General features: G+C 46.7%; 1 protein-coding gene across 1 annotated transcript in view; it reads left to right on the plus strand.

The window, feature by feature from the left end:
* PALD1 (phosphatase domain containing paladin 1) overlaps window positions 1–26,949 on the plus strand; it is a 138,856-nt gene that overhangs the window by 24,951 nt on the left and 86,956 nt on the right. The window contains exons 2-4 of the mRNA XM_056850237.1: window positions 23,499–23,693; window positions 24,447–24,549; window positions 26,457–26,636. Coding sequence (XP_056706215.1) covers window positions 23,512–23,693; window positions 24,447–24,549; window positions 26,457–26,636 — 465 coding nt within the window. The 5' untranslated portion in view covers window positions 23,499–23,511. The remainder of the gene's footprint in view (window positions 1–23,498; window positions 23,694–24,446; window positions 24,550–26,456; window positions 26,637–26,949) is intronic.

Genomic DNA, 26,949 nt, shown 5'->3' on the forward strand with positions numbered 1-26,949 from the left:
GTTGAAGAGACATTGGGGGTTACCGCATTATGTATTCCCAGCGATGTATTAAGAGTTTGAAAATGTTATAAAAAATACTGTTCACACTTTCTGTGTATTCCCAGCGATGTATTAAGAGTTTGAAACTTATAAAAAATAGTGTTCGCACTTTGTTTGTCCCCTTTAGCTGTGAAGACGTCTTCCAACCATTTTTTAGCCGTGGCATCCAAAAACCCTTTTAAAGCAATGTTTTTTATAACATTTTCAAACTCTTAATACATCTCTGGGAACACATAATGCGGTAACCCCCACTGTGTTGTTCCATGATCTGATGCGGCCTTCTGTACGTGTGTATGGGGAGTATATATATATATATATATATATATATAAGAAAAACAACCAAGGTAACCATGAAGATCCATATAGATCTGACTTACTTTTTTATAGCAGTTCACTGTATATGCGACAAGTATATGTTCTGTTGCTGCACAGTGGCCAAAGCTTAGTGCATATATAACATTGCCTAGTTGCCTAAGCCCTGACCTGGAAGGCCCAGGCTAGCCTGATCTCGCCAGATCTCAGAAGCTAAGCAGGGTCAGCCCTGGTTAGTATTTGGATGGGAGACCACCAAGAAATACCAGGGTTGCTGTGCAGAGGAAGGCACTGGCAAACCACCTCTGCTAGTCTCTTGCCATGAAAACCCCAAAAGGGGTTGCCATAAGTCGGCTGCGACTTAACGGCACTTTACACACACACAGTTGCCTAAACGTGGACTGGAAATGCCCTGTGCCCATCTTGCGAGAGCATTTCTCTTCTCCCTTTCTGTTTTAGAGGCAACTATAGTTTGTGTGTTCTCTGCACTTCTGTTGTCACCAATCAGAACTAGCATCAAGCCCTGGTTTGTAGCCAACGTTAGAAGCAAGCTTGCAAACTGGGGTTTGGGTTAAGGCTGCTTTCAGATGCCCCAACAAACAGAAGTGTGGCAAACAGATTGTCGCTGTGCTCCTCTGCCTCCCATTCCTTCTTCCCACCATTCGCAGAAATACAACTTAAAGCTTCCTGTTTGGAAAGACTTAAATCAGGCTTGTGACACCAGCCTGACATGCAGGAATTAAGTGCTGCATTTGATATATGACAGCATTTGGCTTGGTAAGTCCCAGGTTTGTGCAATCTTGGTGTAACCATATTGTAGAGGAAAACAAAAAGAATTGGAATGCCTTCCTCTGATTTTCTTTTCTTCCCTGCTGCGGAGGTCACGCATTATTCCAGCACTTTTGCCTCCAGTGAGAACTCTAGGTTTCAGCCCCTATCCTTCTGTCTCTTTCAGAGAGAAGCTAAGAAATACAAATGTCCCTTCTCCTATACAAATGTAAATGTGGGCCATTCATTCTTCTGTCCTCCCTGTAGGGCAATTTGGTACTCCGATCATGCCCGGCTTTGCCATCTTCAATGAAAGCAAGACCAGACAGCCCTACATAATTATAGCCTACCATGTTGGATTGGCTGATCACAGGCCTCATTGAATGAAATAGCATTATGTAGCAAAGCAATTTGGCTGCAAGTCCATCTTCTCCAGTACGGCAAGTTGATGTCTAAAACCAGCTGGTAGTTGGTGCAAAATTTCCTGGTGATGATGGAAGAGAGGCAGTCTTTTATGTTGTGGCTTCCCAACAGTTTATCCATCTTTCCCCTGTAGACTTGTACCTAATCCATTTGTGCAACCCCCCCTTTCTCTAAAAGCTGTATTGGATAGCTACTGCATGATATTTTGGAGGAAATATTCCATGCGTCATATTCGAAAATGTTTGTACATTATTAATACCTGATTAAAAAAAACCCCATCTTGAATATAAAATGCTGCAGCGTTCTGTTTTACATACTTGTGGAAAGTTGGAGTATCTGTGGAAGTTTCCAGTCTAGCTGATGCTTGGCTTCCTGATGGTGTTTCAGGAGAGAGAGTCGCATGCCTTTTGGCATTCTCCCCTTCCCCCCACTCCGTATTTTTGGTTGCCAAAGAAGCTCGCTGGTATGAGCTCTCTTTCATCCGATTAAATTGTTTTGGTCTGAGCTTTGCATAGTTACATGGGAAAATCCAATGGAAAATTGAGAGAACGCAGGTGCTTGACTTTCTGGTGTTAGCTGTCTATAACGGGCTCAGGTTTGACGGTTGACTTTGATAGGCTCTTTCATCATTGTGTAAAGATTTTAATTTTTGTAATCTCCTATCTATGCCCATCTGCAAACTTCATCAATACAAAACGCTGAACAAAACACTGTTAACTATAAAAATCTATAGAGTAGTCCCAAGTTGAGGGTGAAAGAATAAGCAAGTCTGGGCTGCAGCTCACACACTGCAGGAAAGTCTGTATGCTTGGCGAGGTCTCTCTTCTTTCTAGGCTCTGAGAAGCAGCTTTTGCTCACAGTAGCAGAAAACACTACAGAAGAAAAGGCCATTGCCAGAAGAAGGCCACTCCTCTGCCAGCTGCCCTTCTCACCGCATCAGACTGGTTTCTCTACTGCAAGCTTGTGCTGGCAGCTTCCCTGATTGTGAGGGGCTGACACCATGGGATGCTAAGGTGGATGGCAGTTGACGTGCCATACAAGTATCCATCTTCTCTCTCTCCAGGGAGCTCGTCCTACCTGGTCGTTGCCCAGCTGGGCTACAAAGCTTCTCCTAGCAGCCATGAGCCAAAGCCTCTAATATCTCTGAGCGGAAGCAGGGGAACAAGAGGGCCTTAACAGCATGACCTGAAGCAAATCCCTCCCTTTAATTTTTGTTTGTTCCTTTATGTATATTTACTCGGTTTTTACACTACTTTGGAGCGGTGGAGTCTGATCTGGGTTTGGCTCCCCCCTCCTCCACATGAGCGGCGGAGGCTAATCTGGTGAACTGGATTTGTTTCCCCACTCCTACACACGAAGCCAGCTGGGTGACCTTGGGCAAGTCATGCTCTCTCAGCCCCACCTAGCTCACAGGGTGTCTGTTGTGGGGAGGGGAAGGGAAGGTGATTGTAAGCCGGTTTGATTCGCCCTTAAGTAGCAGAGAAAGTCGGCATATAAAAACCAACTCTTCTTCTTCTTCTTCTTTCACACTGCTCAAAGCAGCTTACAGTGTGGTGGTGATGGAAAGTGCTGTCAAGTTGCAGCTGATTTATGGTGACCCCATAGGGTTTTCAAGGCAAGAGACCTTCAGAGGTGGTTTGCCATTGCCTGCCTCTGCATAGCAACCCTGGACTTCCTTGGTAGTCTCCCATCCAAATGCTAACCAGGGCCAACCCTGCTTTGTTTCTAAGATCTAATGAGATTGGGCTTGTCTGGGCTATCCAGGTCAGGGCAGTTTACAAAATAATCCAGACAGTTAAGTCATGTAATATCTTTTTATTAGGACTTTTATTGGGGGAGGGGCTGTGGCTCAGTGGTAGAGCCTCTGCTTGGCATGCGGAAGGCCCCAGGTTCAATCCCCAGCATTTCCAGTTGAAATTTCCAGCAGGTGATGTGAATGACCTCTGTCTGAGACCCTGGAGAGCAGCTGCCAGTATGAGTAGACAATAATGACTTGGATGGACCAAAGGTCTGGTTCAGTAAAAGATAGCTTCATATGTTCATATATGACTTACCCAACCACAAAATTATGTTCATTTTTGCCAGTTCTCCAGAAACCTTCACAAGTGGTTTTAAACAATAAATAACGATATAATTACCATGTACATTTTACATAGTTAGTTATAGTTGTTTGTTGCTTAAAACCAGCCAGGTTAAGGTTTATGGAGAAATGGCAAAGTTGAACACAATTTTGTGCTTTTGCTTAGTTCTAATAAAAAGCTGCCCTGACCTACATAGCCCAGGCTAGCCTGATCTCATCAGATTTTGGAAGCTAAGGAGGGTTGGCCCTGGTTAGTATTTGGATGGGAGACCACCAAGGACATCCAAGGTGGTGACACAGGCAGGCAATGGCAAACCACCTCTGAATGCATCTTGCCTTGAAAACCCCATAGGGTTGCCATAAATCGGCTGAGACTTAATAACACTTTCCACAATCACAAATAAAAAATATTACATAGAATCATAGTGGGAAGGGGCCATACAGGCGATCTAGTCCAATCCCCTGCTCAATGCAAGATCAGCCTAAAACATTCCTGATATGTGTTCGTCCAGTCACTGCTTGAAGACTGCCAGTGAGAGGGAGCCGATTCCACTTCTAAACTACTCTTACTGTAAATAACTTTTTCCTAATATCCATCCAGTACCTTCCCACCCCAATTTAAACCCATTATTGTGATTCCTATAATCTGCTGCCAACAGGAACAGCTCCTTTCCCTCCTCTAAGTGGCAGCCTTTTCAATACTTGAAGAAAGCAGTCATGTCCCCCCTCGATCTCTTCTTCTCCAGATTGAACATTCCCAAGTCTCTCATCTAGGGATGGCAGCCTCCCGGTGGGATCTGGGGATCCCCCGGAATTGCAGCTCATTTTTAGACTACAAAGATCAGTTCCCCTGGAGAAAATTGATGCTTTGAAGGGTGGTCTGTATGGCATTGTACCCCACTGAGGTCCCTGTTCTTCCCAGGCTCCACCCCCAAATCCCCAGGAGTATCCCAACCTGGATCTGGCAACCTTACCCCCCATCCCCTGCAGGTGGCCAGGGAAGACCGGGCAACCCTACCCTCAGTCTTTCCTTGTAGGGCTTGGTCTCCAGGCCCCGATCATCCTCACCACTCTCTTCTGCACCTGTTCCATTGTGTCCACATCCTTTTTGAAGTGAGGCCTCCAGAACTGTACACAGTACCCCAGCTGCAGCCTGATGTATATGACTTGGGTGTCTGAATTTTTATCTGGACCAGCAAGGCTACCTATGATGGGTCAATTCACAGTCGTTTTTGAAATGCCAATGCTGAATAATTCAGCATTGCTAAATGACAAAGGCCTCTGCATGACTTTTAAGTTAACCTCATTTTGGTGCTGTGGAACACAGGCAGGATAGTGCTGCTGCACTCGTCTGATCCAGCAGTGCCTTTCTTATGTTCTTATGTTCTCATGCCTTGGGCAGCGTAGAAGTGGTGTGTGATTGTGTGTGTGTGGGACTCTTATTAACATTTGCATACAGTAAAACTTTTGATTGCTTCAGCAGTTGAGTGTTGCATTTCACTGGATAATTTTTGCTGGTGTTTGCTATGCTTCTCAGTAGCTGAGGGCAGTCTTTAGAAATCTGAAAGGTGCACTAAAATGTTAGAAACATATGGAGATCCTGTCATATTTGCCTGATGTTCTTCTAGCTCACAACAAAAGAGAAGCAGCTTTAAAGAAGGAGAAGAAAAATCAGCTTCTCTTATTTGCCACCCACACACAAAACAAAGTACCATTGCTTTATAGATAACAGTTAAACCTCTCTCTGGCTATTAACAAGAATAAGGATTTTTGGAGGAGGGCAAACCTTAAGACAAAATTTGAAATCCAAATGCAACACTAACAGTTTGAGGTTAAGGGCACATTCATTAAAATATTTTTCAAATACAAGCATAAATTGCTCAGCATATTACAAATGTTGGGGAAGAAGAGATGATGGCCCAGGCTGATCTCATCAGATTTCAGGAGCTAAGCAGGGTTAGCCCTGGTTAGTACTTGGTTGGGAGACCACCAAGGAAGTCCAGGGTTATGCCTATGGGGTTGCCATAAGTCGCCTGTGACTTGATGGAACTTGACACACACATGGATGATGACTGTTTAGTTGAATAACTGGAGAATTGTTATCTGGTTTGTTTTTTTTAATTGTGCCTTTCTTCAAAAAACATGAGGGCACACACAGGCATGTAGTTCATTTATTTCTTTAGATATTTATAGACTGCTTCTCTCCCCTATGTGGACCCAAAGTGGTTCACAACATCTTTTTATTCTCCTCCATTTTAATCCTCACAACAGCCCTTTGAAGGATGTCAGACTGAGAGCCGGTGTCTGGCCCCCAAGGTCACTCGGTGAGCGTCCATGGCGGAGTGGGGATTTAATCCTGGGCCAGGCAGACCCTCGTCCAGCACTCTGACCACCGTGCCTTACTGCCTTCACAACTATGAGGCTTGTAAAGCTGAGGAATAGTGATGCCAAAAATCTTCAGTCATCTTCATAATGAGGGTGTTACTGCATTATGTATTCCCAGCGATGTATTAAGAGTTTGAAAATGTTATAAAAAACATCACTTTAAAAGGGTTTTTGGATGCCACGGCTAAAAAATGGTTGGAAGACGTCTGTGAGAGATCCCCCTCTCTGAGTTTGCTTCTCCAAATCAGTTGCTCAGACGTTGATACAGAAACAATCGATTTATTGAAGCCTTCAGGAGATGAGACAGGCACAGGTAGAAAGTTGCAAGTGAGGGGCTATACGGGTTTACAGAATATATTGACTCCAGGGCACTGGGGCACTGGGGTTCACACTTATTGTTATGGGAAGTTACAAGCTTGGCATAATACAAAACATCAGACAGATCCCAGGAAGTCTGGGCGGCTATCACACTTCCAAGGCCGCATCGGCCTGAGGGAGTACTGGCAGGAAGAACAGCGGGGGGGGGAAGATACATGGGCCATCAGGCCTGGCGCCTGAGACCAGAAGGTGTGAACTGCTTTTACGAGTTCACTGATAACACAGCAGGTGATGGAAAGCAGAGACACAAAGACAGAGACCCTCACATTCTGCCCCCCTTAAGGCCCCCCCCCGGGGTCCCCGAGAGGACGAGGCTTATCGGGATAAGCAAGGTGGAATTCCCGGACTAAGCGAGGAGCCGCCATGTGGGGTGCGGCCACCCATTCGTCATGAGCGGAGCCAAGGTTTTTCCAGCGAACAAAGTAAAACAGTTTCCCTTTCTTCCATTTGGAGTCTAAAACCTTGGATATTTCCAAATGGGTGTCCCCTCCTACTACGGTAGGAATCTCGTGTGCGGGAGGGGGGTGGAACTGGGGGGCTGCCACATAGGGTTTGAGGAGGCTTATATGAAAGACTGGATGGACTCCTTTCAGAGTTTTTGGGAGGTCCAGTTCCACAGTAACCTCGTTGATTACTCTGGTAATGGGGAAAGGTCCCACATAACGGTCGCTCAGTTTTTTGCAGGGGCGAAGAGAGCGGAGGTTTTTGGTGGACAGATAGACTTGCTCCCCCACCTTGAGTTCCCATCCCGGAGACCGGTGTTTGTCTGCTTGTTCCTTGTACTTGCTTTTTGCCCTTTCCAGATTTTTGAGCAACCATGGCCAGGTGGATTTAACCACCTGAATCCACTCCTGAAGGTCAGGGGTAGACTGGAGCTCTGGCGAGACGGGGGCAGAACCGAAAGGGCCGAAATCCGTCCCGTATATAACTTGGAAGGGACTAAAGCCGGTAGAGGAATGAGGCGCATTGTTATACGCATATTCGGCAAATGGCAGCAGGTCGACCCAGTCGTCCTGGTGGAAATTTACATAGCAACGCAAATAACATTCTACCACCGCATTTACTCGTTCTGTTTGACCATCCGTTTGGGGGTGATAGGCGGAAGAAAGGCCCTGCTCTTCCACTCCCATTAACTTTAGGAAGGCCCGCCAGAATTTGGCAACAAACTGGACCCCCCTGTCGGAGAGGACCTTCCTCGGGATCGAGTGTAGCCTGAGGACGTGTGTGATGAACAGTTTAGCTAAGCCCTGGGCTGAAGGAAGGCCTGCACATGGAACGAAGTGAACCTGTTTGGAAAAGAGGTCTGTGATAACCCAAAGAACCGTTTTTCCCCGACTCGGAGGTAGGTCGGTGATAAAATCCATGGCGATGACTTCCCAGGGACGGGAGGGGCTCTCAAGCGGTTTGAGAAGCCCTGGGGGTTTTCCCATCCGTTTCTTGGCTGTGGCGCAGGTGGGGCAGCTGCGCACATACAACTCTACATCAGATCTCATACCGGGCCACCAGAATTGTCTTCGAACCAGGTGAAGCGTTTTTATGAAACCAAAATGACCCGCTAGCCTGGCACCATGTACAAGTCCCAATACTTCCTTGCGAAGAGAGGAGGGGACGTACAGTTTCCCCCCTTGCACCCACCAAGTGTTGGTACGTTCCAGACCAGTGGGGAGGAGATGATGCTCCTCCTCCTGCAAGGAGGCGTCCCGGAGTCGCTGTTGGAAGGCTTCCGGGATGCCTTTGAGTGTAGGGGGGGTCTCCGGTGGTCGGGCTTGGGACCGGGTGGTGACGGCTAAGCTAGGAACTTCCCCTCGCTGCTCGGGAGTGAACAGGGAGTCGACTGGGCGATCGAAATCGTTGCGATACTGGGGAAGTCGTGACAAAGCGTCGGCTAGGGCATTTTCTTTGCCAGGGACATGTCTGAGAGTGAACCGGAACTTAGCGAAAAATTGGGCCCACCGAACCTGTTTGGCATTGAGTTTTCTAGCCCCCTTGAGGGCCTCAAGATTCTTGTGATCGGTACACACTTCGAATGGCAGTTCGGCCCCTTCCAAGAAGTGTCGCCATATGGTAAGGGCATGTTTGACCGCTGCTGCCTCCTTCTCCCAAATGGCCCAGTTGATTTCAGACTGGGAAAACTTCTTGGAGAAGTAGGCGCATGGTCTCAACCGTCCCCCCTCATCCCTCTGCAATAGGGCCCCGCCCATGGCTACATCCGAGGCATCCACTTGCACCACAAAAGGCTTGGTGCAATCTGGGTGAGCCAAAACGGGTTCGGATGAAAAAAGTAGCTTCAAACGTTCAAAAGCTAGCTGGCACTGGGGGGACCATTGCAAACGGGCTGAGGGAAGCGCGGCGCTAGCCCCCTTGTCCTTGGTACGCAACAGGGCAGTGAGGGGAAGCGCAACTTGGGCAAAGTTAGGAATGAAGTTCCGGTAAAAATTGGCAAACCCCAAAAACTGCTGAAGTTGGCGGCGGGTAGTGGGGGGTTCCCAGTCCCGCACTGCCTGGACCTTGGCGGGGTCCATTTCCAACCCTTGGTGGGAGATCACATACCCCAGAAATGTAATGGAGGGTTGGTGGAATTCACATTTGGACACCTTAGCATACAGTTTGTGCTCCCGCAGCCGCTGGAGCACCTCTCGCACTAGGCGCACATGGTCTTCCATGGTTTCAGAGTAAATAAGGATGTCATCGAGAAATACCACCACCCCCCGAAACAGTAAATCATGCAAAACCTCATTAATTAATTGCATAAAGACACTCGGAGCCCCCGAAAGTCCGAACGGCATGACTAGGTACTCAAACATCCCAAAACAACTGGAAAAGGCCGTTTTGGGTTCATCTCCTTCTTTGATGCGAATGCGGTGGTAGGCTTCTACCAAGTCCAGTTTGGTGAAGATTCGGCCCTCCTTTAATTGTGCTAGAAGGTCAGGAATAAGAGGGAGGGGGTAAGCATTAGACTGGGTGACTGCGTTCAGTCTGCGAAAGTCAATACACAGTCTTAAATCTCCCGTCTTTTTCTTTACAAAGAAAGCTGGGGCTGAATAAGGAGCCTTGGAGGGGCGTATGAAACCCCTCGCCAGATTGACATCCAGATAGTCTCGCAACACTGTCTTTTCACTAGGGCTCATGGGGTAAACCTTTCCCTTAGACAGTTTGCCTTCCCCTACAATCTCGATGGCACAGTCCGTTTCTCTGTGGGGAGGCAGTTCGTCGCACTCTCTAACATCAAAAACATCAGTAAATTGCGAGTACTCAGAGGGTAATTGAGGAGAGACTGGGGCGGGGGACCCTACCAGTGCGGCGGCTGGAGTCCTGAGTACCCGTTCCTTGTCATGCAACCCACAGGGGTCTTCGGGGAAGGAAAGCACCCGTTTAACCCAATCAATGGAGGGATTGTGCCCCCTTAACCAGTTCATCCCTAACACCACAGGGGTTACAATAGGGGCGATAGTGAAATACAACCGTTCCCAATGTTCCCCCACGGACATAATCACGGCTGCAGTTCTGTGGGTCACCGGGCCCCGTTTAAAGTCACTCCCGTCCATTTGGGAAAAACGGAGGGGTCCCGGAAGCCGCTTGCGCCGGACACCCAACTTCTTGGCAGTTTCCTCATTTATCATGGTGCGGGCACACCCCGAGTCGACCAACGCGGGGACCTCTAACGGGGGACCCCCTTTGGGTAGGGACAGATGGACACGCACAAATACATTGTCCTCTTGGGCGCTTACCATCGGTGGAGCTCCTTGCACAACGATAGGGACGGTCTGCTGCGGAGCCCCCTCTACAGCAGACCGACGGCGTTTTTTGCCGGCTGTTCCCACTCTTCCTCCTCGCTGGAAGAGGGGGACGGGGTAGTGGCCTCCGGGGAGCCGTCCGAATCAAAGACGGTATTTGTAATCCGGGACCCCGATGGGACCGTAGAGTCGGATGCCCCATCCTGGGGACGTGCGTGGAGAGCGGAGGGTGCGCCGGAGCGCCGGCTCAGTGGTCCACTTCTGCGGCGAGGCTGGCTGTCGGCGGCCGGTTTCGTCGGCTCGGCCTGGGTTTGGCGGGGAGGGGTCGGACGGCCTGAGCGAGAGGGGCATTGCGATGCAAAGTGACCCTTTCCCCCGCAGATCAGGCAGACGCCGGCCTCGAACCGCTTGCGGCGTTCCGCGGCCGAGAGGACCCCGCCACCCCCTTGCCGGAGTTCCCGGCCACGGTCACCCCGGGGCCTGGGGTCTCGCCCAATCCGTTGCTTGGACAAGTTCAGGAGTTGTTTGCGATTCTCGATGTCAGCAGCATGGCGAACCCAACCTTCCACATCCGGGGGGTTCCCTTGCATGAAGGCCCAATGTTGGAGGTCTGGGTTGAGACCCTCCCTGAAACATTGTACCAAGGTAGCCTCACTCCAGTCCAGAATTCGGCTAGCCAGTGACTGGAACTCACTTGCATACTGCGCCACCGACTTAGTCCCTTGGCGCAGTTGCATCAGGGAGGCTTTAGCCCGCTCACCTAGAGTCGGGTCCTCAAAACGGTTTCGGAGTGCTACCATGAACTCGTCCAGGGTTCGCAGCACCGGCGAGCGGAGTTCATACTGCAACACCATCCAGGCAGCCGCCTCCCCTTGCAGTAAGGAAGCCACGTACTGCACCCGGGACTCCTCAGAAACGAAGGTTCGGCCTTGTTCCCGCATAAAAATGTCTACTTGGACCATAAAAAAGGTCAACTGGTCTCCCGACCCGTCATACGTGACTTTCAGGTCCCGACGGGCCGGGGGGGCAGGGGTTGCGGGCGGAACTACTGGCGCCCCGTCTGGGGGAGCACCGGCTGGAGGTTGCAATTTCAGCGCATCTAGGGTCGTGGCCATCTCACCCATTACGCGTTGCATGATCTCCATCTGCTCCTGCATAGCCCGGCGGTCTTCCTGCCACTGTTTTCGTTCTTCCTCCATGAGGGCCTCTTTGCGGGCCGGGTCCCCTTCGAGTCCCGTGCTGGGGAAGGCCAACCGGCGATCCTTCGCCGCAGTCCGCGAGAGCGACCAGCCCTTGGGAGAGTCCAGCCAATAAGTGAGCCCCCGGGGACGTCCGTCCCGATCTTGGTCGGGGGCGCGACCCTTCGGTTTCTTTGGCTTGGCTCCCTCCTCTTTAGGGTCCGGCTTCTCCGGCTCGTCCGGTTCCTTGGGGGCATCGGGGTTAGGGGTGGTGTCCTCGTCGGCTGACATTCTGTCCAAAGCGGTACAGCTGCAGTCCGAGAGGCAAGGACTTGCAACTTAATGTGAGAGATCCCCCTCTCTGAGTTTGCTTCTCCAAATCAGTTGCTCAGACGTTGATACAGAAACAATCGATTTATTGAAGCCTTCAGGAGATGAGACAGGCACAGGTAGAAAGTTGCAAGTGAGGGGCTATACGGGTTTACAGAATATATTGACTCCAGGGCACTGGGGCACTGGGGTTCACACTTATTGTTATGGGAAGTTACAAGCTTGGCATAATACAAAACATCAGACAGATCCCAGGAAGTCTGGGCGGCTATCACACTTCCAAGGCCGCATCGGCCTGAGGGAGTACTGGCAGGAAGAACAGCGGGGGGGGGAAGATACATGGGCCATCAGGCCTGGCGCCTGAGACCAGAAGGTGTGAACTGCTTTTACGAGTTCACTGATAACACAGCAGGTGATGGAAAGCAGAGACACAAAGACAGAGACCCTCACAACGTCTTCACAGCTAAAGGGGCCAAACAAAGTGCGAACAGTATTTTTTAAAACAGTTTCAAACTCTTAATACATCGCTGGGAATACATAATGCGGTAACCCCCATAGGTATTAAGAGTTTGAAACTGTTATAAAAAATACTGTTCGCACTTTCTATGTATTCCCACCGATGTATTAAGAGTTTGAAACTGTTATAAAAAATACTGTTTGCACTTTGTTTGGCCCCTTTAGCTGTGAAGACGTCTTCCAACCATTTTTTAGCTGTGGCATCCAAAAACCCTTTTAAAGGGTTTTTTATAACATTTTCAATCTCTTAATACATCGCTGGGAATACATAATGCGGTAACCCGAGAGGATTTGAACTTAGGCTTCCACGTGCTTCATTTGCAGTACACTTGGTTTTTAAAAAGGCAGCGCTGACCTTCCCTGTAATGTGTTTTCCCTCTGTGTTTCAGTTTTTAAGAAGTTCCTACACAAATGTAAATGTGGACCAAATAACACCAACTGAAAGACAGAGGTCTGTTATAGAAGCAGAATCGTCTCTAAATAGAATATATGCCAGCTTTCCCTAAAGCTTCAGCTGTTGTTTTTAAGGGCATCGTATTTCTGTGGGAAGGAGTCCTCAAAATGCCTCCAGCGGCCATATTTGGTGAGGTTTTACTGTTTCCCTTTCTGACAATCTAGTTGCTGTCTTAGGGACTCCAATACCCAGCTGTCTCCAAAAGGCTTCTTGAAGTCGCATTGAGGGTATCGTCGTAAAAAAAAAGTCTGACAGCAGAAAAATTCTTTTAAGAGTTTTAGTTTCGAAAAGCAAATTTGTCCAATCCTCCGTTTTGTCATGTTGTAGTGCCGTCCTAAACTGAGACACACCCTTCTGAACCCGCTGACTTCAATGGAGTTAGAAGGATGTAACTCTGTGCAGGACTGCACTGCTAGAATATTTGTGGTGGTGTTTTTTTCCCCCAGTGGAAAAAGGCTTTTATCTAGCCTGTGATTTACTAGAGTTTGCTTTTGGCCTGGGAAGCATTTTCGTAGGTGTTTTGCCTATGATCTGTGGAAAGGATGACAGATTTTTGTTCTTTAAAAAGTAGTTAGATACCTTTTAGAATAATAGACTAACTCATAGCAAGTAACTATCGTTCCTCAACAACAGCAGTTCTCAGAGTCTAGCAACATGAGGGACCCCCTTTTTGATTTAAGCATTTTACCGTATACCCAAGGGGTCTCCCTTCCTTCCAGTGCCTGCCATGCACCGGACAGCCACTTTGCCCAGAACTGGAGAAAAATGGATTCACTGCCACTTATTTCTTATTTTCTCTTCTCTGTCCCTGCCTGCCACTTATCTGGAAAAGAAGCAGAGCGTTTCCTACTTGGCTGCCTCCCAGCTAGGGATCCCATCATCCAGATGGGTCCTGGAGTTCACCTGGAATTACAACTGATCTCCATACCACAGATACCATCTCCATACCACAGATACCAGTTTCCCTGGAGAGTAGATTCTATGGCATCTCATCCCTGCTGAGCTCCCTCCCCTAGGCAGCACCCCTAAATCGCCAAGAATTTCCCACGTCCCAGTTACCAACCCTACTCCCAGCTTGTTCAAAGTATATACTGCATGCCTTGTGGAGTCCTTAATCTCCTTGTGAGATCCTGAGGCTCTCCTGAAAGATCAGATGTCCCGGCAGCTGTCTTGGCCAATGCCCTGGTCATTTCCAGTAAACTACCACTGCTGAATCCCACAGCGGGCAGCGCCCTAATGGCAAGTGGTTCCCCCCTACACATGATCAGCCTCCATTTCTTGAAGATGACTCGCATGACTCCCCTTGTCCCTAGCATGAAAAATGCTGCCCTACAGCGTTCGATGCATTATTTAAACATTTCTACCCCCCCCCTCTTTCATCATCCACAGTGACTCAAGGCAGATTTCCCAAAATGGTAAGCCTAACAGAGCGTTTGAGGACTGAGGCCCAAGCATGAGGACTGAGAGCCAGCGGGGTGTCATGGTTAAGAGCGGAGGTTTGGAACAGTGGAGAACCAGGTTTGATTAATCTGGAGAACCGGGTTTGATTCCCCGCTCCTCCACATGAGCAGCGGATCCTAATCTGGTGAACTGGATTTGTTTCCCCACTCCTCCACACGAAGCCAGCTGGGCGACCTTGGGCTAGTCACAGCTCTTAGAGCTCTCTCCGCCCCACCTATCTCACAGGTTGTCCATTGTGGGGAGAAGAAGAAAACGTGTTTGTAAGCTGGTTTGATTCTTCCTTAAGTGGTAGAGAAAGTCGGCATATGAGAACCAACTCTTCTTCTTGTTCTTAATTTTGCTAAGGAGCGTCTTGCCTCTGTCAGGGCCTGTTGGGCTGTATGTGTGTGCTGAACTTGCAGTTTCCACTTGGGTACTGCTGCCGTCCCTTTCCCATTTCTGCATTTACAGTTTGCTCCTTGGTCTCATTTCCCACTGTCCTTCAGAGCTTGTTTTCCTCTCCATATACCTTCCCCTCTCGTTTGCCTGCTCCACGGCCTCACGTGGCTGCCTTCTTTTATCCTTTTTTGGTCTCTGTTCCTGTCCTCTTTGCCCACTTCCATCAGCCTGCTTCTTGCACCCACCAGCAACTCAGGCCCCCGCCTGCAACTCTGTTTTCCTCCTTCTGTTGCACTTGCAGTGGTGAAGGGGCCAATTCGTTGCACTAAGGGACTAATGCTGAATAGTATAAGCGAATGTGAGCGCGGAGACCCACAGGTCTAGACAGGGTATAGTGAGAGGACAGGGTGCTACCATCTGTTCTTAGAAGAAAAACCTGACTTCCTTATAGGATTCTACCCTCTGAAAGAGGCTCGGCCCATAGATTCATTTCTAATAATAAAAGAAAGCTAGATCATCTCTCTGAATTACTTTTAGAATTTAGTAACAAACAAGCCTTCTCTCTTAGTTCAAACAAAAATAAATGTCATTTGAACACTAATTCATAAAGACAGACGGCAGTAAAAAAACCAGTAGAAATCTATCCCTAGGCAGCCAATTATTCTTCTGTTTTTGTGCAACATCTGGAGTTAACTTCTCTTTAAAAGAGAATTGAGGTTTTTGAGGATAAAAAGTGGTCTTGCCTTTGAAAAAGCTGTTTCTTCAAATGCACTGCTGGCCATCTTGTGCTGTATCTGTATTTATTTGAAGTAGCTGGAATATGAAACATGACTAAACATTATCTGTCATCTCAAACGACAGCGTTTTAAGGCTCAAGGTTTATAAATGGGATTTTTCTTAAACTAGTTGTGTAGGGAGTTATTCTCTCACGTTGGCCCTTTTGTTGGAAGCGTGTAACAATTTCTGGCTGGATTGTGAGTACAGCATGCCTACTTTATGTATGAAGAAGAGTTGATTTTTATATGCTGACTTTCTCTACCACTTAAGGAAGAATCAAACCAGCTTACAATCACCTTTCCTTCCCCTCCCCACAACAGACACCCTGTGAGGTAGATGGGGCTGAGAGAGCTCTAAAGAGCTGTGACTAGCCCAAGGTCACCCAGCTGGCTTCATGTGCAGGAGTGGGGAAACCCAGTTCACCAGATTAGAGTCTGCCGCTCGTGGAGGAGTGGGGAATAAAACTCGGTTCTCCAGATTAGAGTCCACTGTTCCAAACCACTGCTCTTAACCACTACACCACACTGGCTCTCATTGTGGATGATCTGATACTCTCACTTCACTTCTTTATTTATGGTCACAGACCAATTGGTCATAAGCAAATATAGGAGATGATTTGATACAATAGACCCAATCTGGTAACAATTTCCCAGAGGTGTTAGCAGGTAAGGCAAATAGTGAGAATATGGAATTCACCAAATTGTAATGAATTTGGATTTTGGTGTGTGTGTGTCATACCTCACTTTAGTCTTGCTTTTTGCTGGATAGGTTTATTTGAGTTACTATGTTTCAGTCTGATAGTCCATTTTACAAAAATGGAAGAAGCAAAGCTTCTGTCCTGCCAGGAGTGTTATGCAGACAGACAAGATACAGGTTGTATACTTTCCAACTTCCATACTTGGCTGCTGCTGCTCCAGCCCTCAAGCCACTATTATGCAACTTCATGCAGTTTCATATATAATTGCTATAATATCCTCATTATATTTCCAACAACCCTGTGAAGTATCACTTAACAGGTAGCTGTCTTTTACGGTAACTATGGTGGAAGTAGGTGATTATCTTGTTGATCATCATTATCCTTCTGTTTTGAAAGCATTATAATTGGCCAGTATGAAGAATAATGGTTCTGTGCAAATATGCTGATTGACAAATGGTCTTTGGCAGGTAAGTTGCCTTCATTGGGTTGCCTTCATTTTCCAAAAAAAAAAAAATCTTGCAAGAAATTGTATAAAGACTGGCGTGTTTCAAATGAAGCCTTTAGGAGCAGGTTTTATCATCCTCCAGAAAGTCCTGGTTGGTCCAGCCTTAGTGGTTAAGAGCGTTGGGCTAGTATCTGGGAGACCCTGGTTTGAATCCCCCCTTGTGCCAGGGAGCTCACCTTGGGCCAGTCACACTCTCCCAGCTGAACCCACCTCATGGGGTTGTTGTGAGGATAAAATGGAGGAGAGGAGAACAGTGTAAGCTGCTTTGGGTCCCCATTGGGGAGAAAGGTGGGGGCACAAATGAGGTAAATAAATAAATTTAAACTGCCCATTAGAGGGCATCTCATCTGGATGGAGATCCAGGAGGAATTTTCTGAGGTTTAAACCCATCCCTTTTTATATTGTTTGATGGACAATAATACTAGAAAGTAATACTAGAACTAGTAATAGTAGAACTAGATACTAGAACTAGTAATACTAGAATCTGCTGAAGCTGGAGGGTGAGAGATTCAAAACAGATAAAAGGAAGTATTTCTTCACCCAATGCATGGTTAAATTGTGGAACTCCCTTCCCCAGGATGTGGTGATGGCTGCCAACTTGGAAGGCTTTAAGAGGGGAGTGGACATGTTCATGGAGGAGAGGTCTATCCATGGCTACAAGTCGAAATGGATACTAGCCATGATGCATACCTATTCTCTCCAGGATCAGAGGAGCATGCCTATTATCTTAGGTGCTGTGGAACACAGGCAGGATGGTGCTGCTGCAGTCGTCTTGTTTGGGGGCTTCCTCGAGGCACCTGGTTGGCCACTATGCGAACAGACTGGTGGACTAGATGGACCTTGGTCTGATCCAGCTTGGCCGTTCTTATGTTCTTATGAAGACAGAAACTGTGTCCTTGAGCAAGAAACAGTTAGATTTGAGTCCAGTAGCACCTTCGGGACCAACAAGATTTTCAGGGTATACGCTTTCCAGAGTCAAAACTCTCTTAGTCAGATACAAGTCCGGATGGAGATCTTTGAGTCCTTATATCCCATCCAGAAGGTGGGAAGGGTGTTGCTCTAATCAAGCTGTACCGTGTGCGTTGTGCCTTTGCATCCTGAGTCCCTTCTTTGCCACGTTCGTTCCACTTTCTGACTGGGAAGTAAGGTTTGGCCTTTAAGGTGCTGCTGGATATGAATCTATCTGTTCTACTGCAGACCCGACACAGCTACCCTCTGAAACCATCTTGAGTAAGAAGGTGAATCCTAGGCAAGAGCTGAGTGGAGGCTTTTTGCGAAATGTTAAGCCGTGCTAGTATGGAAGGTGACTAATGCTTATAAAGTAGCTCAATAGTGTAGATTTGCAAGTACAGAATATAGAGAGAGGTCAAGCATGTCCCTCATGCCCCATGTACATGGGTGTGTTATGTGTGTATGCGTACACATAGCCCCAGCGGCTTTAGGCTATTACCAAGCATCCCCCAAATCTTTAACATCAGGAATACCAGGCCAGTGTTTGTGTCGGCTTATTCTACTATGAAGCAGTTGCTGAAAAATTGATTTCATGCCTGTGGATTTATTGTAGGTTCATCCTTTTAACCCTGTTTAGCAGGAGGAAGGGTGGAGTCAGCTGTATTTTGTGAGGGCACATCCTGGATTTAAGACAGCACATACCCTGAAAGGAACCTTTTCTGTTGGGGTTGAGAGTCTGATAGAGGGGACCTTATTATTCAGCAAAATTATTCAGGAAGGCTGCTGATCTCGAAGAGCCTAAACTTCTTCACAACAAGAAATGGTGGAGAGGAGAAGGGAGGCAAGGGTAATGGATGGGTATGCGCAAATGCATTACATGCCATGTTCCTGGTTAGCTTGGGTTCAGAGCAGGGACTAAGGTGGTGGTCTTCAGCCCATGGATCGGGACCCTTAGGTGCGATGTAGAGTCCTACCTGCTGGGTCGTGAGCCCCTTTAGTGCTGATACCTTTTTTTGCTGCCTTTTGGAAGGTCCTGCTGTTAGTGTGCGTACTTAGAGTAAGGCTGTTGGCGGCACTGGGACTGCGGCTCAGTGTTAAAGCATCCATTCTGCATCCAGAAGGTCTCTAGGCTCAATCAGTGGCAGCTCTACACGCTGAGGGCCAGCGTGGTGTAGTGGTTAAGAGCGGTGGTTTGGAGCGGTGGAGTCTGATATGGAGAACCGGGCTTGATTCCCCTCTCCTCCACATGAGTGGCGGAGACTAATCTGGTGAACCGGGTTGGTTTCCCCTTCACGTGAAGCCAGCTGGGTGACCTTGAGCTAGTCACACGCTCTCAGCCCCACCTACCTCACAGGGTGTCTGTCGTGGGGAAGGGAAGGTGAATGTAAGCCGATTTGATTCTTCCTTAAGTGGTAGAGAAAGTCGGCATATAAAAACCAACTCTTCTTCTTCTCCTCCTCCTGTTAAAAGGACCGTGTAGAAGGTGATGTGAAGAACTCCACCTGAGGCCCTGGAAAACTGCAGCCAGTCAGAGTCCTGACCTCAATAGACAAAAGGCACCTTCACATGACACAGAAGAAGCTGCATTCATTTCTCTGTGTTTTTTGGGGGAAGTAGTGGCTGTGATCTCTTTTTTTTGAAGTGGGAACCCCAGGGTTTTTTTTTTTTTGGAGAAACATCACCATTTATTAGATTTCATACATGACAAAAATGAAGCATGCAGTCAGATGCTGAAACTTAATTCTAGTGTTGCTCAGTTTAGCATAAACAGAAGTTTGGTACATGCTTAAAATGAAATCTGTCCTACTCTATGTTTGATTCTTTCAGCAAATAACTTTATTATGTTGTAAACTTGTTACTTTGCCTCAAAGGCACATCTAACCATAACTGTCTTTTTATTAAAAAGAAATCCATGCAAAATTACAAGGAGCAAGAAACATCAAATGCATTTTCAAAAAAATTGCATAAAATGTATGATATTTAGCAGACTGCTAAAAACTGATAATATTCTAGTGATACTGCCCTCCTCACAAATGTGTTTTTTTTAAATAATAATTTTTTATTTTCTTAATTTGACAGGTTAACATATAAAACAATTTCCAATACTAATAATACTAAAAAAAACAGGGAACCCCAGGGTTTTGATAGACTTGTCACGGGCAAAATTTTAGTGTCCTGATTTGTCACAAATGGATCCCCTGCCTCAGTTGCTCAAAAGCAGAGCCGTGATGTGCTTTTGGGGTGTGCTGGGAAACAAATCTTCAGACTTGCAGTACAGAAAGGATATCGATCCTCCTCCCCTGGCCCAGCAGCCAATCAATGCTAGGTTTGTGCTCAGATATGTGAAGTGGACACCAGAGCTGGCAGGAGCAGAGGAGGATAGGGGGTGTGGTGCATTTATTTGCTGCTCCTCTGTTTGCTCAGGTGGGCCACCTGCCGGCTGATAGTTAAGAACGCCTCTGGCTGTTGATGCAAACAAAACCCTTCTGCAGCCAATCGTTATAAGCGGACGCCACCAAATTCACCTTGGAATGCTGCCTAAAAGCAGATTTAAAAAACAAACTTCATCACTGCATTCTGATAAAGAGGATGCATTTGCACCCGGTTTCAGTCCTAGAAGAACAGCAGTATGAGTTTGCAGTGCTGTAAAGATAAAAACCGATCCCGACCTTGGTAGACTGGTGCTGTGCCTCAGTATAAGGTAACTTCATGTTACAAAGTTGATGGAATTCATTCTGATGCACAAGTGTTGCTACGAAAAAGTTAGGGGTCTTGGAAGTCCATGCACATTTTCCACAGTAAGTGATTTGTGCCTTGCCGTTTCAGGCTGAGTTGGCACACTGTAATCATTGAGTATGCGCATGCACCCACAAGTTCTTACCTCCAGTCCTTTTTCATGCTCTCCTTGCTATAAACTGCAAAGTGCTTGTTGAGTGGCCTTACTTTTTGAAAACAGCTTCAAAGGAAGCCTCCATATTCAGAGGTAGTAAAACTCTGGAGGCCGTATCAGGGGAAGGCCTTGGTCTTTTTGCCCTGCTTGTTGGCCTCTCTGGGTGAAAACGCATGGTCGCTTTAGCCTCCTTTATTCCCTGTTTCAGCCAGGATTGAACGCATGCGTTTTCGCCGAACGTGCGTTCGATCCTGGCTGAATCCTGGCTGAAATAGGGAATAAAGGAGGCTAACGCGACCATGCGTTTTTGGCCTATGTGAAACATAATGTTGGCCGAGATGGACTGCTGGTCTGATCCAGCAGGGTTCTTCTTATGTTCGTAAAAGATTTGTCTTCAGAACTACCCAAGTGAAAATGGGCAAAGAATTGACGATAAATTATGAGCTTGTGGGTCACAGTGATCCATTACATAAAATATAGGATGTACATTTGGATTCAGAGTGGTGAATGCAGTTCATGTAATATTCATATAACCAAATATGAATTCCTGAAGAATGTCATTAAATAAAGCAATCGTATTAAATCTGAAATCTGTGCTGGCTGCTTCGTAAAGGTAATAGTAGAGTGGACCGCAACGGCATGAATCCTGCATGCATTTGACAAATGTCTGTATGGCTGGAAGCCATTGTATGCTGGTGTGTACAATGTGCCTTCAGAGGCATGTTGGATTTGTGCAGTTTCCTTTGTGGAAATGACTTCCAAATTTGGCAACTCTTTTTTAAGCAGACCAACCTCACAATTCATTGTAGTGAATGGGCGAATGGAAGAATGCATTGCAGTTGAGTATATAATGGTTGTCCTTACATTGTCATTTTGTGTCTGCCTGAAACCCCGACCTGATAGATGCAAGATTATTCAGCTTTGTGATAGCATTTTTATTGCTGGCAGCACAGTGGGAATAGATTACTGGGTGTGGTTTTTTAAAAAAATCATTAGTTTATTTTATTGTAAGCCTGTTGTTCAACTATATTAAAAATAAATTAAAATACAGAGAAATCAATGTCAGTATCTCAGTAGTGTCCCTGTGCCCACTCCCTCCCTCTTTTTGATCTAATTTAACTCAAAGATTTCCTGGAAAAGTCAGGTCTTTAAATTCATCCAGAAGACTGTTGGGGAAGCAACCATTTTCAACTCCTGAGGGCGAGAGTAGGGTTGCCAACCTCCAGGTTAGTAGCTGGAGATCTCCTGCTATTACAACTGATCTCCAGCTGATAGAGATCAGTTCACCTGGAGAAAATGGCCACTTTGGTAATTGGGCTCTGTGGCATTGAAGTCTCTCCCCTCCCCAAACCCCGCCCTCCTCAGGCTCCGCCCCAAAAATCTCCAGGTATTTTCCAACCTGGAGCTGGCAATCCTAGGAGGGAGTGAATTCCAAATCTGGGAGTCCACAGCTGAAAAAGCCCTCCCCTGTGTTCCCACCAACAGCCACTGTACTAAGGCTGATTCCCAGAGAAAGATCCTGTAGACCCCAACTTCAGGTCTTAGGCTGGTCGATTCAGGTGGAGGCGCCCCTTCATGTACTCTGAGCCTAAGGTGCCTACATGATCCTCAGTAATGTAATTCATATTGTTGCTGGTAGCTCTTTAGTTGCTATGGGAAATTCTTGACTTGGCTTTTATCCAAAGTTTGGACCACTATGTACATTTACAATAGACATTATGCTGACTTCTGTCATAGGGTCATGGCTAGGGTTGCCAGGTCCCTCTTCGCCACCGGCGGGAGGTTTTTGGGGCGGAGACTGAGGAGGGCGGGGTTTGGAGAGGGGAGGGACTTCAATGCCATAGAGTCCAATTGCCAAAGCAGCCATTTTCTCCAGGTGAACTGATCTCTGTCAGCTAGAGATCAGTTGTAATAGCAGGAGATCTCCAGCTAGTACCTGGAGGTTATGCAATCCCAGTAGCACTACTGGCAAATAAACACTCTCACTAGCACGGTTATGCCAAGTGAATATATTCCAAGTAGCAACAATGCATTCCCAGAGTTGTTACAAACGTGCAAAATACAAATTGAATGATATAAATTCCTATGTATCAATTGAAGTCATAGAGTACAAAGTTCATAGCTGCATATATAGTGGGCCTCCGGTAAGTCCTCCCATTTCGCAGCAGCTTCTTCAATCAAGGCAATTCTATGATAATAATTAACAATGATATAATTGTAAACTTAATAACAGCAGAATTATATAATATAAATTTATATACTCAAGAATAAACAAGCAACATACCCATTCAACAGTGTATAACCTCCTGTATCAATGGATGGCTTGCTGAGTCACCTTAACCTAACGCGACTCCTCCTCTCATTTAAGCTATCTTGCCCAACTCTCCTAGCCCACCGTTTAAAGCTATAGTGTTCCTTTTATAAAAAGCTGGATAAATCTAAGTTAGTATTTAAGCCATATGGAGAAATTGTCCAAAAAAGAGTGTTTATTTGCCAGTAGCGCTATTGTGATTGCATAACTACAATTGTGGCACTCGATTTGTTTGTTTGATTGCAGTACCTGGAGGTTGGCAACCCTAGTCACTGCACTATATAGAATAACATGCGGAGGTTTGTTTTTTAAGCATGCACTCATTTCACATGGGGGGGTGGGCTGGCCCGGGTTGTTGGACCACACTGTTGCTCTGCTTGTCCCCAACCTTGTCATACACAATACAAGAACTGGTTTTTGTTTTTGTTTTTTGTGGTGGGCAAGTTGTCTTTCTATGAAGCTTGTTGGCACTTGCTGATTCTTACAGAGGAAATTCTAATAAATCCATTGTGTGTGTGTAAAGTGCCGTCAAATCGCAGCCGACTTATGGCGACCCCTTTTTGGGGGTTTTCAAGGCAAGAGACGAACAGAGGTGGTTTGCCAGTGCCTTCCTCTGCATATCAGCCCTGGTATTCCTTGGTGGTCTCCCATCCAAATAGTAACCAGGGCTGACCCTGCATAGCTTCTGAGATCTGACGAGATCAGGCTACACCATGCTGCCACCATGCTGCCTTCCGTCCCAAACACATTGTACCCTCCTACAAAAATTGTTCTAAACAACAGTACATAATGATATCAAATTGAAAATACTCTTTCTGGGATAGTTCATATGATTGTTTTGTTGTAATTGTGCTTCTTCCTTTAAACAAAAAATAAACTGGTCTTGATCTTTACCTGTATTTTTTTCTCCTTTTGATTTATATTTGTACAGTTGCCTGTGGATTATGGGTACAACTGCTAGCACAGCTCAGCAGACAGTGGCCACAGCAACATTTGAGAATATTCACGGCAACGGAACCATGGAGAACCGCCATTCCCTTAGCATCCACTCCTTCCAGACGGTTGGCCTCCACAACAACAAAGCCAAGTCTATTATTACCAATAAGGTGGCCCCAGTAGTCATCACGTGAGTGCCTGTGTTCTTCGTGAAATGTATGTCATGCTTCTCAGCCCTTAGGACTTTTGATGCTTCGAACAACCAATCAAAACATTTTATAGTGTTTTAAAACTTAATGCCATCGAATCAACGAACTGGCGTTAAAAATATGCCACGGGCTAGGGTGTTTGTCCCATACCTGTGCTCCAGGAATGCTTCTTTCTGGGTGTTGCAGAAGCAGTTCTCTGCTACAAAACTAACTTTCCTGTGGTGCGAGGCACTTCTGTTTGGGCAAATTCAGTTCTTTTCAGTGAGCGTCAAAGTACCCAGCACAAGAGGAAGCAAGCTCCACAGCAGAGGAGTGCCTCCGCATCGGCCAGAGAGAAGCCGTCACCGAGCAAAGGTATAGGATAAGCCTAGGAATGGATATGTTCTTATGTTCTTAGGTTCAGTGCAGTTTTTTTTAAAAATAGTGAGATATATTACCAGTAACTAATACTGATCAAAGATCTTGTTGCAGCCCTTGAACCAGTTGGAGCTTACAAATGGTCTTCCAGGGGAGCCCCATTCAGGCATCCCTATTTCTTCACCCTTCCTTGGGTTTCTTGTATGAATATCTTGGAAACGGAAGAGGGAATAGTACATCATTGTATCAGACTAAGCAGGCAATAAGCAGCTTGTATGCAGCGCTGGCATATTGTTTCAGTGTTTGAAAATGCACAGCAGCTATTCAAATGGGGGAAAAAACTATTCTATGAATTTATTTCATGTGGTTTTTCACAGCTACAATTGTAAAGAAGAGTTTCAGATTCATGATGACCTACTGAAGGCTGGCTATACTGTGGGTAGGATATCAGAATCTGCTCCAGAGCATTACCTTGTACAGGTGAGATCAACAGACCTGCCTCTACAAAGAGTATGGGGAGGCCAGCTCATTTATTATGGGATAGCAGAGTGAGATTATTATGGGTATCAACATATTGCTTAATTTTTTTAAAATTGCTCTGTCCTATGTACAAATGGGAGGACAACAAGCCCACATTTACCTGCCGGATTAGTTTTGGGGGTTTATTGGTCTCAGCCCATTGTGGAGAATGGCTTTCTGTCAAACAGACTTTGGTTTTGGGAGTCCTCCTAGAATGCGTTCATGGGGGTTTTCTGCACCCCTCTGTGTATTCCCCCCTCCCCATATCACAAAATCATACAAGGCTGGAAGAGACCACAAGGGCCATCCTGTCCAACCCCCTGCCATGCAGGATCCCACAATCAAAGCTCTCCTGACAGATGGCCATCCAACCTCTGCTTAAAGACCTCCAAAGATGGCGACTCCACCCCCCCACCCCCGAGGCAGTGCATTCCACCGTTGAACTGCCCTCACCGTCAGAAAGTTCTTCCTAATGCTTAGGTGGAATCGTTTTTCTCTCAGTTTAAATCCATTACTCCGTGTCCTAGTCTCTGGAGCAACAGAGAACAAGCTAGTTCCCTCATTAACATGGCATCCCTTGAAATATTTAAACATGGCTATCATGTGATTTCTCCCCCCCTCCCCACACCTGCACAGTCATTCCTTGACACAGGTGCCACAACCATAGAACCATGGAATCATAGAGTTGGAAGGGTCCATGCAGGCCATCTAGTCCAACCCCCTGCTTAATGCAGGATCAGCCTAGAGCATCCCTGACAAGTGCTTGTCCAACCTCTGCTTAAAGACTGCCAGTGAGGGGGAGCTCATCCCAACAACAACCTTAATGGGAGTCAGAAGGGATTTCAGGAGTGGAAAAGAATACAGGAAAAATCTGCCTTCTGTGGATGCTTTGTTGGAACCAGGCCAGTTTATGATTCTACCAGAGTTTGTTAATCTTTACCTTTGCTCTCGTCTGCTCCACCAGGTGGTAAGCTCTCCTTCCCTGGAGGTTTTTAAGCAGAGGCTAGATGGCCATCTGTCAACAATGCTGATTCTATGAACTTGGGTAGTTCATGTAAGGGGGGGCATCTTGGCCATCTTCTGGGCACTGGGTGTGTGTGGGGGAGGTAGTTGTGAGTTTCCTGCATTGTGCAGGGGTTGGACTAGATGACCCTGGTGGTCCCTTCCAACTTTATGATTCTATGATTACTGGTTTGCAAGCTGGCTGGTGGCCCTGGGCAGTCACAGACCTGGGAGATGCTGGTTTCCTGAAGAACACCCACCGTTCCGTTCATTATTATTTTTCTGGCATTGCTTCCTTAGCTTTACAGCATACAAGGAAATATATGGAAATTCTTTTTTTACTTCAGCCTTAATGGAACTTTCAAGCAAAATGGTCCTCAAAGTCTTCCTCTTCCTTGTGTGAATTTCTAGTGAAAATGTGAGGAAATTCTTCCACATCACTAGCTGGTTTTGCAACACCGTATGGGAAACGCCTGTAGCTTTGTTTTCCTGATAGGGTTGCCTGGTGCCTATTCGCCACCAGCGGGAGGTTTTTGAGCCTGAGGAGGGTGGGGTTTGGAGAAGGGAGGGACTTCAATGCCATAGAGTCCAATTGCCAAAGCTGCCATTTTCTCCAGGTGAACTGATCTCTATTGGCTGGAGATCAGTTGTAATAGCAGGAGATCTCCAGCTACTACCTGGAGGCTGGCAACCCTATTTCCTGATGAGGGTGTAGCTGATGGGGGACAAACATCAGAGATGGTTATGTTGAATGAGTATTGAGCCAAGAGGAGCGGGAGGCTTATTTAAGATGGCTGCTTCATTTCTCTCATCTCACTTTCTTTTGCATATGCAAATCAATGCATTGCCTTCTCTCTGTTTTACAGGGGAAATATTTTATGGTCCGTGATATATACAGTAAGTTGGATGTCCTGAACACCACCAGCATTTGCGGCGCTCCAAACTTTCGGCAGGCCAAAGGAGGGTATTCGGTGTTCGGCATGGGCCAGCCCAGCCTCAATGGATTCAGGCAGGTCCTGCAGAAACTCCAGAACGACGGCCATAAGGTACGCGTGTGCTTGAAAGCAAAACATAGCATATGTATAGATCACGATGGGTAGCCGTGTTAGTCTGTCACTAGCGGCAGAAAAGAGCAAGAGTCCAGTAGCGCCTTAAAGACTAACAAAATTTCTGGCAGGGTATGAGCTTTCATGAGCCATGGCTGAAATGTTGTTAGTCTTTAAGGTGCTACTGGACTCTTGCTCTTTTCTGCTAATAGTATATGTATGTCTGAATAGGAGCTAGAAAATGAAGTAAGATTTGCAAGGTGGGTTTTTAGGTACAGTTTGCACAGACAGTTCATACTAGGAGGGAATTCTG

Source organism: Euleptes europaea, chromosome 5 (genome assembly GCF_029931775.1).
Source record: "Euleptes europaea isolate rEulEur1 chromosome 5, rEulEur1.hap1, whole genome shotgun sequence".
Classification (NCBI taxonomy): domain Eukaryota; kingdom Metazoa; phylum Chordata; class Lepidosauria; order Squamata; family Sphaerodactylidae; genus Euleptes; species Euleptes europaea.